The sequence below is a fragment of the Phaenicophaeus curvirostris genome, chromosome 7, assembly GCF_032191515.1.
Source record: "Phaenicophaeus curvirostris isolate KB17595 chromosome 7, BPBGC_Pcur_1.0, whole genome shotgun sequence".
Classification (NCBI taxonomy): Eukaryota; Metazoa; Chordata; class Aves; order Cuculiformes; family Cuculidae; genus Phaenicophaeus; species Phaenicophaeus curvirostris.
The window spans coordinates 10371258-10384048 of record NC_091398.1 but is presented as its reverse complement, the minus strand read 5'-3'; the positions used below and the strand labels follow the sequence as shown (position 1 = coordinate 10384048).

General features: G+C 40.1%; 1 protein-coding gene across 4 annotated transcripts in view; it reads left to right on the top strand.

Moving 5' to 3' along the window:
* MFSD6 (major facilitator superfamily domain containing 6) overlaps positions 1–12791 on the top strand; it is a 36874-nt gene that overhangs the window by 21826 nt on the left and 2257 nt on the right. For 2 of the 4 annotated variants that reach the window (XM_069860745.1, XM_069860746.1), the window contains exons 4-6: positions 7274–7435; positions 8005–8103; positions 10197–10474. In XM_069860745.1, coding sequence (XP_069716846.1) covers positions 7274–7435; positions 8005–8103; positions 10197–10474 — 539 coding nt within the window. Of the gene's footprint in view, positions 1–7273; positions 7436–8004; positions 8104–10196; positions 10475–12615; positions 12668–12791 lie in introns of all 4 variants that reach the window. The other 2 variants (XM_069860747.1, XM_069860748.1) reach the window with 2 other exon arrangements.

Sequence of the window (12791 nt, the reverse complement as noted above, 5' to 3'; positions counted from 1 at the left end):
AAGTAAAAATCTGGTATTTCTCTGATTTTTTGACCACTTATATCCCAGAAGGCAAAGATTAATAAAACATGACTGTTTATCTTGGGAAATAGTTGACGTCAAAAGGGTGGGGTTGCATTTGATTGTGCACAGTTCTGTGTTTATTCAAACAGAACTGTGCAAGACCAATACACCCTTTAAACAAACAAAGAGACAGAAGCAGGAGTTGGGTACACATCTGCGACAAATCCTGTTTGGTGGTAAATGTGAACTTCTAAATGCAATAGACTGTGGTTCTTGGATGGATGCCTGGAACATAGCCTGCTTCATTCTGTCTCTGCTGTTAAAATCATTTGTAGTTTTTCAGTGGTACTGTTGGATCAGTATCTTTAGACCTTAGATTTTTCTTTTTTAATACCTAGAGAGGAATTTCTTTCCATAGTTTTGTGCTAACAGAGCTTCTTGAAGATACTTGCCTTTTAACTAATTTAGTTAGAAGGGCAGAGGTGTGGTCTATGAAAAGTAATTTGAGCCTATTTTTAAGTCAGGTTATCAAAGAACTCTTCCAGACCTTGATTGCAATGTTAACGTATATATTGTTCTAACTTATATTTTATGATTTTTTTTGTGTCTTTGTAGTGAGTACGTCTCAAAACCAGGAAAAATCTAAACCATTTACTTTCTCTTATTGTAGTATTCTTCAAATACTGAAGAATTAGGGTTGCAAGCTTGCGAGAGAATGTTTACTTTAAAAGCAGAAGATGTTTTCCCTGCCTTTAAAAATAACTGTACCATCTTTGTCAAAGCCAGTATTTTGACGTTATACAGTAGTACTTAGAAAATTTTCCACAGATTATACTTAGAAGTTTCATTTTTCTATCTCCAGCATATACACTGAATTTACATTAGCTTTTTTTACTGTATTTACAGAAATCTTTGTAAGGTACATTTTAACTTGACTTATAAAATGCCATTAGAGAGCACTGTGTAGATCTCTACATACATGTAAGAAAAAACGTTTGTGTCGACTCCCTCCCTCATAGAATCACAGAATCACTAGGCTGGAAAAGACTTCCAGGATTATTGAGTCCCATGTCCCTGCTAACAAAAACATTTGATTGTATTAAAACTGCCACAATAGCAAGTTTTTCAATTTTGTTATAAAAAAACCCTAAATCACAGCTATTTAACTGATATTTCATTATTCATACTAAGTGTTAAAATATGAACGTGTTGCAAAGAACCTGAAGAATGCATGTGTTTTACTCTTGTCACCTTAAAAATCTAGGGGTTTGCAAATCAAGAATACAAAGGTTTGGATACTCTCTTCTAGGTAGTCCTGTTTAAAGACACCTCAACTCACATTCTAGGAAAAAAACCCTTGTCTCTCATCAGTATAGCCATAAGTTTTTGCCCAGGAGCATCCTATAGTCATGGCTGAGAAAGAAGTTCCTTTTTACTCTGAATCATGTTTATATTCTGCTGAAATTTTAATCTGAATTGCTTAATATGTAGGTTTGCTTTTACAGGGAGCTCTTTTCATAGAATCATAGGCAATCAGGTTTCTTTGGCAAGACCTGCCTTTTGTGAACCCGTGTTGACTTGGCCTGATCACCCGGTTCTCTTGCATGTGCTGTATGATAGCACTCAAGACGGCCTGTTCCATGACTTTCCCTGGCACTGAGGTCAGACTGACAGGCCTGTAGTTCCCTGCGACCCTTCTTGTAGATGGACACAACATCAGCCAGCCTCCAGTCCAGTGGGACTTCCCCAGTCTTCCAGGACTGTTGGAAGATGATGGAAAGGGGTTTGGCCAGCACATCTGCCAGCTCCTTCAATACCCTTGGATGAATCCCATCCAGCCCCATAGACTTGTGGGTGTCTAGTCGTGCTAGCAAGGCTCTGACCACCTCCTCTTGGATCATGGGAGCCTCATTTTGCTCCTCTAGCTCCTGGGTTTGTATACAGATGGAACAACTTTCTTTACAATTAAAGACTGAGGCAAAGAAGGCATTAAGTACCTCAGCCTTTTCCTCATCCCCTGTCACTGTTGTTCCTTCTGCGTGCAATAGGGACTGTATGGTCTCCCTAGTCCTCCTTTTATTATTTATATATTTATAGAAGGTTTTTTTGTTATCTTTCACAGACTTTGCCAATCTGATTTCTAGTTGAGCCTTAGCCCTTCTGATTTTTTCTCTGCACAATCTCACTTTCCTCCTGTAGTCCATCCAAGAGGCCTGTCCCCTCTTCCAGAGCCCATAAACATTTATCTTCTTCTTGATATCACTCAAGATCTCTCTGTTCAACCAAGCTGGTTTTCTCCCCTGCCGGCTTTCTTTCCGGAACATGGGGATGGCTTTCTCCTGCGCTGCTAGGATTTCCTTTTTGAAGAGCTCCCAGCCCTCATGGGCTCCCTTGCCCTTGAGTACTGTCTCCCATGAGACTTTGCCAACCAGCCTTCTGAAGAGTTCAAAGTCGTCCCTCTGGAAATTTAATGCTACCGTCCTACTAACCATCCTCTTCACTTCACCTAGAACAGAAAACCCTATCATCTCATGATCACTTTGTCCTAGGCGTCCACCTACTGCCACATCCCCCACAAGGCCTTCTCTGTTCACAAACAGCACGTCCAGGAGGGCACCCTCCCTTGTTGGTTCATTCATCAGCTGTGCAAGGAAGTTGTCTTCCACGCACTCCAGGAACCTCCTAGACTGCTTCCTTTCTGCTGTATTGTACTTCCAGCAGATATCAGGCAGATTGAAGTCTCCCACAAGAACAAGAGGCATTGATCTAGAGATTAACCCCAGCTGGTTATAGAAGAGCTCATCAGCTGCTTCTCCTTGGCTGGGTGGTCTGTAACAGACTCCCATCACAAAATCTACCTTCTGGTGGGCTCCTCTGATTTTAACCCACAGGCACTCAATCTCCTCATCACCACAATCCATCTCAATGGTGTCCAAGTCCTCCCTTACAAAGAGGGCTACCCTGCCTCCTCTCCTACCCTTCCTATCCCACCTGAAGAGTTTGTGCCCCACCATAGCTGTACTCCAGTTATATGAGTCGTCCCACCACGTTTCCATGATGGCAACGACATTATAGCCTCCTTGCCCTATGACAGCTTCCAGCTCTTCCTTCTTATTCCCCATGCTGCATGCATTGGTGTAAATGCACTTCAGCTGAGCTGCCGAGCCTTCAGCCCTCTTAGAGGGAACAGAGTTCATTCCCAATTGCTTGGTAACTGGAGTAGCGAGCTCCAGAGTGCCCGTATCTCCCTTAGCACCCTCAGATGTGTTCTCCCCCACTTTCTGTGTGGTGAGGTCCTGGTGGTCCTCACCAGCACACCTTCTCCGAATCACCATTGCCCCACGTCCAGGCTCGTTCCTGTCTAGCCTGGGCTCAACCCCCTCCCCCTAGACTAGATGTCCTCCCCACATCTAGTTTAAAGCTTTGGGTTTGGGTTTTTTTGTGTGTCAAGTAATCTTGAGTAGTTGAGATTTAAAGAAAATACTAAGGATATTCAAAATAATACTTTCCTCATCTGCCAGACTTCCTCTGTATCTAGCCACCACTGAATCATGTACCCTTGGGTTAATCTCGCTGTTTAGTCAGCAAATGAGAAAGTCAAAACCAAAACAAACACACACCCCACCCCTGCCCCCCCACCCCCCCGCTTAAAAGTCTCTTCTTCTTCTACATGCACTTTTCAGCCTGTAGCTTACGTGGTTTATTGGTGTCCCTGAAGTCCATAGGTACACCGAATGTATGTCTTAATTACTGCCACTACATTTGTTATGTTCCAGTAATCCCATTCAGTGTTGCTGAATGGGAGATCACCTTTATCTTTTTAGAAGTACTGTTGAATTTTACTTTTCCCCCTTTATTCTTTTCCCCTCCTCGCTCTTAATGGTTTTGATCTCTTCTTGATTCATAATAACTTATGCTGCAGTTGCCAAATCCTATTTCTTCGGGCTGTAATGAAATTTGGGGAGGTGGAAGCTCTTATTCTTGTTAAGTGAGTTTGTTGACAGAGAGAAGTAAGAGTTGTAGCTGCTTTGCATATGTAAGGATTAGGGGTATTTGAAAAAAAAAATAAAAAAAATTGTGCAGAACGTGTGGTATCCATGTGGCCACGTGACTGTATCAAGTTCATAGGTCTTCTAAATCCCTTGGTGAAGTCCTTGTTATAATTGTACCTAACTGTTTCCAGGAAGCTGTCAGGTTCTATCAGTTCCATCAGCTGAAAGGGTTTTAAGGTCAACAACAGTTTCAGCTGACGTGCAAAGAATTTATTTTTCTTTTTAATATGTTTCTGCAATACAAGATGGATTATCTCCATGTGCTGTGCTGAAGGGCATGGTGAGATTTCTGGAAGATGACTCTGCAAACTGCATCTATTGGTTGGAAAGAGAACCATACTGTGTTTCAGTTACTGTTGGTAACTGGGGTGGGGAGGACTCTGTGCATTCTCAAAGGAGTAAATGAGGAGACTTAAACTCACTTCTTAATTTAAAGTTTTGAATCTGTATGTTACCCATGCAGTATATGAAAATAAGAGCTTAGACTGAACTTTAATAATGGAAAATTTCAAGACATCCTCATAGGCAAATGCCATAGCTTACGTATATGTCATCACTCTGCGAATATGCAAGCAGTCTTGTTCATTTGCACCTAACTGATTAAGTTTAGATATGCTAGTTAGCTGCAAGTTATTGTTCTAAGCAATGGTCCAATTTTCTGGTAACAGTTGTGCTAGCTCACCAATTTGCATAACAGGAATTCCCATCAAACTCCAAAACAAGTGCCATTCTAAGAAGTGACTCCTACTGGTGCTCCAGAAACACATACACCTAGAGAGCAAAAAACCTGGGTATTCAAGAGGCAGTAATTAAGATTTCTCTTGAAATAAATTTGGCTCCCCGAATCTTCACCTCTTGGTTTACATGTAAATTATCCTATGTTTGCTAAACATTATTATTTTGAGTATATTATTAGGGTTGTTAAACTTGTTTGAACTATAGTCCAGATGGTGAAATGGTAGTTAGTGGTTTTAGCAAATAATGCCACAATATATATTTTGAACAGCTTCTTTTTAGAAGAATTGTGGTTAGCAGTAATCTAGACCAGACTTCTTATAAAAGTTGTTGTAAAAACTGTTCCAAATAGTTGCTGTTGTATAAATAATTATAATAAATATAGCAATATACACATACTGGGGAGGGGAGCCTATACCTTTAAAGGCAAGTGAAATAAGCTGTTTAAATGTATGGATTTGTTTTCAGAGGAACTGGGAGCACTGTGTTCCCTCTGGATTGTCTAGTAAAAGTGAAAACATCCAAGAATCTGGTAGTTAAGTTATGGCCTTTTGTTTTCAAACAAATATAGCGGTATTGTGCTTCACAGATCAAATAAGCTCTGATGTGGTTTTGATTTGCCTGGCTTTAAAACGTGACACACTCTTTAGCATCTGATAAACCTGGAAGTTCTACACTAATTGATACCGTTTCTGAAACAAACCCCTCCACATTATCATGTTAGATTAACTGTTATTGGGACAGTTCTTGGTTGCTGTTCTCAATGCATATGTGAGTCTGCATTAAAAAATAATAAAAAAAACGTATATATTCAGTAAGTTTTAAAGCTGAGGGTTTTTGGATGGGAAACCTGTGAGTTGTAAAGCCTTAAACTTTAAACAGTAAGGTAAAATACCTTAAAAATACCACTTCTTAATATAAGCCTTTTATGTTTCCAACAAAATTATATACTATGACCAAAAACAGCTCTGTAGTTTGTAAAGGTGGCCTTTACAAACCCAGAGTTTAAGGAATCTTTATTTAGATTTAGAATTAAAATGAGCTGTAGAGCCTGATGGAATCTAACATGTCTGTACCTGTACTCTATCTTTTCCATACAGTGCTATTTATCGTTTTATGACTAAGCAAAATTCAAGTTATTCTGTATGTAACAAAGTCATATGTTTTCTTGCTCTTATGAGTCTTCAATCTAAATGCATAAGTAATTATTGACTGTCCAACTGGTCATTAGCAAGTCAGGCATAAGAGGACAGAAACATGTTGACTGAGTCATCAGTTGTGGCAATGTTTTTTTTAAAATCGAGGCAGTAGAGCTTAGGTACTTGTAAGCTGTAATGACTATTTTTAATACCACTCACGTAAGAAAGAAATATTCCCACTCAGTTTGAGGGTAGCAAAATAGTTGAGGCTTATTTAATGTGTGGTGAGCTACAAAACTGTTTTGGTTTTCCAACTTCTCCACAGCCCTGCATTTTCCTGTCCTGTTGTTCCCTGCTCTCAGAAAACCCACCAAGCAGATGCTCAAAGACAGCCCGTTTGTTCATGCTGATGGCCAGTCGCTGCCTGCTGCCTTAGCTGTCCTCCTTCAGTGACAGAAAGAGTGTTCATAACACTGAATCTACAAAGCACATACCAGAAGGAGACTTCCAAAGGCTCTTCTGGAGGGCTGGGGCTGTTTTGGATATGTAGCCATTGTTTATAGGAGTGAGGACCTCTGCTGCACTTGGTCCCTGGAGTGGGTGTGACATGAGGCAGCAGCAGCAGCGTGTCGCAGTGCCTATGCAAGATGCAGTCATAGTGGGAGGAAGGGCATGCTGACTCTGCCTCTGAACAGCAGCTGTGAAAAATTGGCATCTTTGACCTATCCTAAGGAGCTCGTGTGCTTTTTCCATTCATCCCATCCAGACCATGCAGCGGTAAATGCAGAGCGCATTGATGTTGAGTTCAGAAAGAGTTTGCTTGGAGGCAGTTGTTTTGGGGGGAAAGTGAGAAGGACGGGAGGGGATTAATTCTTGCCTCTGAAATGACATGGATCTTTCCGATATTGTTTGGATTTTATGAGCTTTGCACTGCTTTCGTTGTGGTAATAAGGAGACTGCTGAGAGGCATCAATGCTTTAACTGCCTGCAGCTTATGGCAGCAGGACTGTAATTCAGAGGCCCCAGGTCACTCTTGAAGGGCAGAGAAACTTTTAAGGCTCTTCATTTAGTCTTCCTAGAGATTGTGTCTTGAGAATATGTGAGGTCATCTTAGAGGGAGAAAGAGCTATTGACAGACTCTGCAGAAGGAGTCATCGTGTCTCCCTGTGGCTTGGTTGCCAGTATCACATTGCCAAAGACTGATTTGTGCTTCACAGGCATTTTTCAGTGAAGGGATTTTGTATTTTTTCTCCGAGGCATGCTCCAACTGATGAGTGCAGTTGCTGTAATATTGCATTGGTACACTCTGGACCCTGTGCTCTTCACTACGTTTCATCTCTCTAGGTGTCACACATGCAGCTATATGGGCAGCTTGCATTTCGTACCTTAGCGCAGCAGTGCCTCCGGAACTGAGAACGTCAGCCCAGGGAATCCTGCAAGGTCTCCACTTGGGTCTCGGCAGAGGATGTGGGGCTATGGTTGGAGGGGTTTTGGTCAATTACTTTGGTAAGCAAAAACTGTACTGAAGATTTTTATTATATTTTTGGAAGTTCTGGTTTTACTGAACTACCAGCTTTAAGCTTACTTATGCTTAAGATACTGTTATGTTTTCAAGAGTATTACACTTTGTATAAATCATGGAATCCTAGAACTGCTCAGGCTGGGAGGGACCTGAGGAGATGTTGAGTCCAGGTCCCTGGTCAAAGCAAGGTCAACACTGAATTCAGACCAGGTTGCTTATGACTTTGTCCTGTTAACATTACAGATCGATAAATATGTTTTGCCTGGATATTTTTAGTATATAGTGATCAAATCAGTAGTCAGGATGAATGAATCCTTTGTGAGAGAATAAGTTGATACTATGCAGCCTTTTGGATGAACAAATGAGAATCTTATTACTTGGGTTATAAATCCTTTGCAAAGCCTGTTGAAGTGTTGGGGGAGGAGAATGTAATGAAACAAGCTAGTAAGAGGATACATGGGACAATACATTCCCAAGGATTGCATGATGTTGACTCGTCTTATTTTAAAAAATAAATAGATTTCCAATTTAGAAAAAAAAAATCTCATTACAGGTCCTGCTTCCACATTCAGAGGAATAGGGATGGCTTGTTTAGTGATCCTTCTTCTGTTTGCACTGATCCAGTGGCTGTTGGTTCCTGATGAAGAAGAAGGTAAATGTTCATGTCACTGAGATACTACAAAATTAGAGTTAGTGAAAAAGGTATCTCTGAGGCTGCTCCCTGCAGCTTTCATTTTGTATGTCTGGGTCTTTACTCAGATTTTGACAAATTGTTTGTTTTCAAGTGAGAAGGGTTTTCCTGAGCAATTATATAAATCAAAGTGGTGTGCTGCTGCTCTGGAGGAAGGGCAGCATTGAGTTCTTGGCTGTCAATAGGAGGAAAGCATAACATATTTTGCTACTTTTATATCCTCTCAGTTCTGGGAATCCCTTAGGTTAGTCTTATCAGCTATAGTGAGTCATTTCAGTGCATCCGTTCTGTAAGGTCACCTTGACCACTGCATGCTCTTGTATTCTACCAGCCTAAGCCACCTCTGCCAGAAATTGCAGAGAAGGCTTAAGACGATGCCAACCTTTATAGCTACCTCAGTTCTGTTCTGGTACCTGAGAAATCTCCCACCAGGTGAACAAACCTTTTCATGTCCACATTTATTAATATAAAGGCTAAGCAGAAATAAAATAGTTGGTAGAAAGTTAATGATTTAGTATAAACCTAATTCTTACAAAGACAACGAAACTGTGGCAAATTCTGAAGAGTCGTGAATCTTCGAGCTGCTTTTTACCCAAATGTTACTTTCCAATATGTGCTCTCAGTATGAAATGAAAGTTAGTTTTCTTTAGTTGAAATATTAAATCATTTGTCCTTGATGAGTTATCGAGTTGCCTGCACTGACGTGTTCAAATATTTATTTTGCTAGAATGTTCTTCACCTCTGTTCAAGTGATAATGGCAAAAAATGGAAAGGTGAAAAGGATATTTACTGCTTAAGTTTCCCATCAGCTTTTGGTTAATTACACGTGAACCTATGAAAGAACAGTTTGTTCTTGTTGGCCTTATTCTATTTAGTTTATTTCAGTCTTTTGTTTTCATTTAAGTCACACTACCCATCTGAACAGTGTGTATATTAATTTTAAGCGTGGCAGTAATTAGGTTACTTTCAGCCAGACCAGTTGGATGAGTAGAATTAAACATGTAATCAAGTGTGTGCAGGATTATTCTTTTCATTTCTTCAGTACTAGAGAACATCCAGCCACTGCTTAAAATATCCAGTACTAAGAGCCTGTAAACAAAATGCAGTTTTATAATTTTGAAAGAAAGATCTTTTTAATCAGTAAAATATTTCTACTCAGAAAAAATATTTTCTCAAAACTTATGAAATGTGTTAGTCATGGAGATCATACAGCTATTATTTGAAGTATCCAACGGTTTCTAACAATCTGTTTAATTACCTTTTGTATATAAATACCCTGGCTCTTCAAGATTGTGTGTTGTGTTGAGTCATGACAGTCATTTTACGGGTGACGTTTCAAGATAGTTGTGAGAACTATTTCAGATTATCAGTAGACCTTAGGTGTGAAGGTCTGTTGGGAGGATTTCTTCCTTCACCTGAAACTGTGAAGAGATATTTTTTTCTCCTCCAGTGTGTCACTAACCTTGTTCTCACTAACTGCAAAGCCACATAGTAACTATGGAGGGATAGTTCGTTTCTTAATTAAAAAAAAAAAAAATTGGTGAAGAACAACTACTTTATGTCAAATCAATAGGTTGAGAAATTTTAATGTCAGAAATGACTGCTCTGATGATGTAGGCCATGTGACTTCACCGAATGGTTCCTGTTGGAAGGCAGGGTTATGAGTACAAGTGATGATGCAGGCCTTATGCAGAGAAAGAAGTTTGCTGCAAGTATAAAGACTTATTTTCAGTTTGCGTATAAAATGAAAATGGCTTCTTCCATATAACTTGAAAACATGAATTTCTACTAGCTTGCAGGGAACGGACCACTTCATACCTGCTAGCCCTTCCTGTTTATGCACACTTCTAAAATACTTCACTGCAGTTGTGAACAGCCTTGCTTGTAAGGCAACTTCCATGTTGTGTTTCTGTAAGTAGATTGTGGTGTGTCTCACTCCTGGCTGTTTGTGCCAGTGTTCAGCTTTCAGTGATAACTGTATTGTGAAAGCAAGAAACACTTATGTTCATTGTCTGCTTTGCATTTGTTTTTAAGCTGTTTGTTTTAAACTTCAGAAAAGACAATGCTGGCAGAAAGGATCCCAGTGCCTTCCAGTCCTGTTCCCATAGCAACTATTGACCTTGTACAACAGCAGTCAGAGGATATGCCTCGGACTGAGCCCAGACTCCCTCTAAAGAAAACTAAACACCAAGAAGAGCAAGAGGATGTGAACAAGCCTGCCTGGGGCATCAGCTCTTCTCCTTGGGTCACCTTAGCTTATGCTGTCTACCAGATAAAAGAGGTGGTTAAACTATCCAAAACCAATCCAGCTCCGGAGAATCAGCCTTTGCAGGTAATCTTCTAATGTGCAGGAAGTTCTTGCTCTTACGTCCTTTTTAGGTGCTTGAAAACCTTTATAGCTGTGTAAATCTGTTAGTACCTGGCAGGTATTCTCTGTCAGCTTGTAATAAATTTGGAACTGTGACACAGTAGTTGAAATATTGCATGAAATGGTGTTGTTTTCTATGTGCAGCTCAGCAGGAATAACTATTTTTGCAAGTGTTATCTTCCAGGAGATGGGAGGAGTGGGAGAGACATAGAAAGAGTCTTCGTTTTACAGGCCTGGATATACTTGAATTCCCTTTAAGTTTACATTTGTTTTCATGTTAGTTGGAATGTGCTGGTTATGCATTTTGCAAAATTTTTAAGTTGATAAATGAACATGAAGAGGCACAGCTGCTTAGCAGAGTTTAAAATTATTTCTCTTTGCGTTTGCTTCCTTGGGTGATGCTGTCAGACATCTGTGTGGTCTTAGAAATAGGTGTTCCAGAAAACTACTGGTGGGATACAGAGCCCTCTGTTCAAAAAAATTTAATCTCTTTTTTAAATCCAGAGTTAGGCCAGATAAGAGCCATTCCATGACTGAAAATGTTTGATTACTGGTGCTTACTGTGCACCATTTCCCTTCTGCCCAGTCTCCCCCCCAAATACCTTTAATAGTTTCATCGATGATTGGATGGGGTTGGATCCTGAACTGTCTTCTAGTGCTTTGGACATGCCTTTCAGCAGGAGCTAAAGCACACTGCTTAACAAAGTTGGGAAATGTTATCAGTGCAAGCTCTAGAACAGCATGGTTAAAACCACTGTGTTTACCTGTCTGGAAGGAGTAGGTGAGGTTCCTTCTTATGCACCCGGTAGGTGTAAACACAGAAATGCCTTTTCAACAACTGCTGTCTTTAGTAATGGGTAATTTGGGGTAGGAGTGTGAATCAGCAGAGCAGCATGTGTAGGAATTTCACCTGGTCAGCAGTCTCCTGCCTTTCTTATTTGTCTTTATTCGTGAAACTATATTGCAGGCATGTGTGATGTAGGTGGGTTGGGGTTTTTCTTTGTTTATGAGCTTCCCTAAGTCAAAGGATGTGGTTTATATAGTGCCACTGAAGATATCACAGGGTCTCTGGCATCAAAGTAATTTGTCCAGACAAACTGCTCTATTTCCCACTGGTAAATGTCCTCAGGGTCTTGGTTAGTATAAGGTGTCCCATTTTAGAACAGAGAAAAGCAGTTGCACAGAACTTCTGCAATGAAAATGGCAAGAAAAGAAGGTTTTGCAGTTGAGTGGTGGCAGAGTGGACTTGTCTGACAACGTTGGACACAACCCAGCTGCTGCATTTAGAATTGTGAAGAGGCCAGAAAAGCTTTTGTGCCTGTTCTCTATGGCACATGATCTCTTAATTATTCTTTCCTTCCTGTCAAAATACAGTGCTGATATAAAAGTAGTTCTTGCTGAGGTGCCAAAATTCAGTGCCACTCCGTTGTGTTATTTTCTTCATTGAGTGTATTCTGCAAAACCTCTTATTCCTCTTGCAGTGCCCCAAAAGTGCAAAGCTGCTCCAAAATGTTTCAGTATTTGTGCTCAGTCATTTATTTTAGGCTGGTAATATTAAAATACTGAAATTAGAAAAAGCCTTCTTAAAATGAAAATAGAGAATTTGGAAGGAGGGTCAGTGCAGCAAAAATTGAATTAGTGACAAAAATTATTCTTTCTTATTTAAGATTTTGGCTTGATTTTGCTACTGCTTGCTTATAGCCCTTCAAGCAAAGGGACCAAGTTGCAATATTCTGTTCTTCAAGGCAAAGCAAATAATCATTTACAGTTAATCGCAGACAGTGTGTTGTCTTCTGATGTGAAATGTATTGCTGAGGAGGCTTGCTGTTTCAGCCCAGGGGAATGTAACTGGTGTTTAAATGTGCTCTTATGTTCCATAGTAAGGCTTGTTTGAGCAGACTGGATGGAATCATTCATCAGTACTGAGAAAATTCTGCCGGTCAGAATGTCTGAGCAGTGTCCTGGAGAGGGAGGGTACTATTGAGGAAAACTATTAAAGGAGCATGAAAGAATTTTACAGAATTGTTTGGTCAAAAGAATGATCTTGTTTGAACACTCTGAACTCCAGTTAATTGTGCTTTTTTTTCCACTTGAAACACAACAAGTTTGTTTTTTGCATGCTTCTTGGGAAAGTGCAGTTAGGAAAAGAAATGGAAGGTAAGCTACTGTCTGCTTGCTGTTAGTGTCATCTGGATTTAAATGTACTACTTTTGCTTTGCTTCTTTAAGTTGATTTGTTATGTTGCGGGCATTCCAAGTAAGTGCTTTGTGAATTTCCAGAA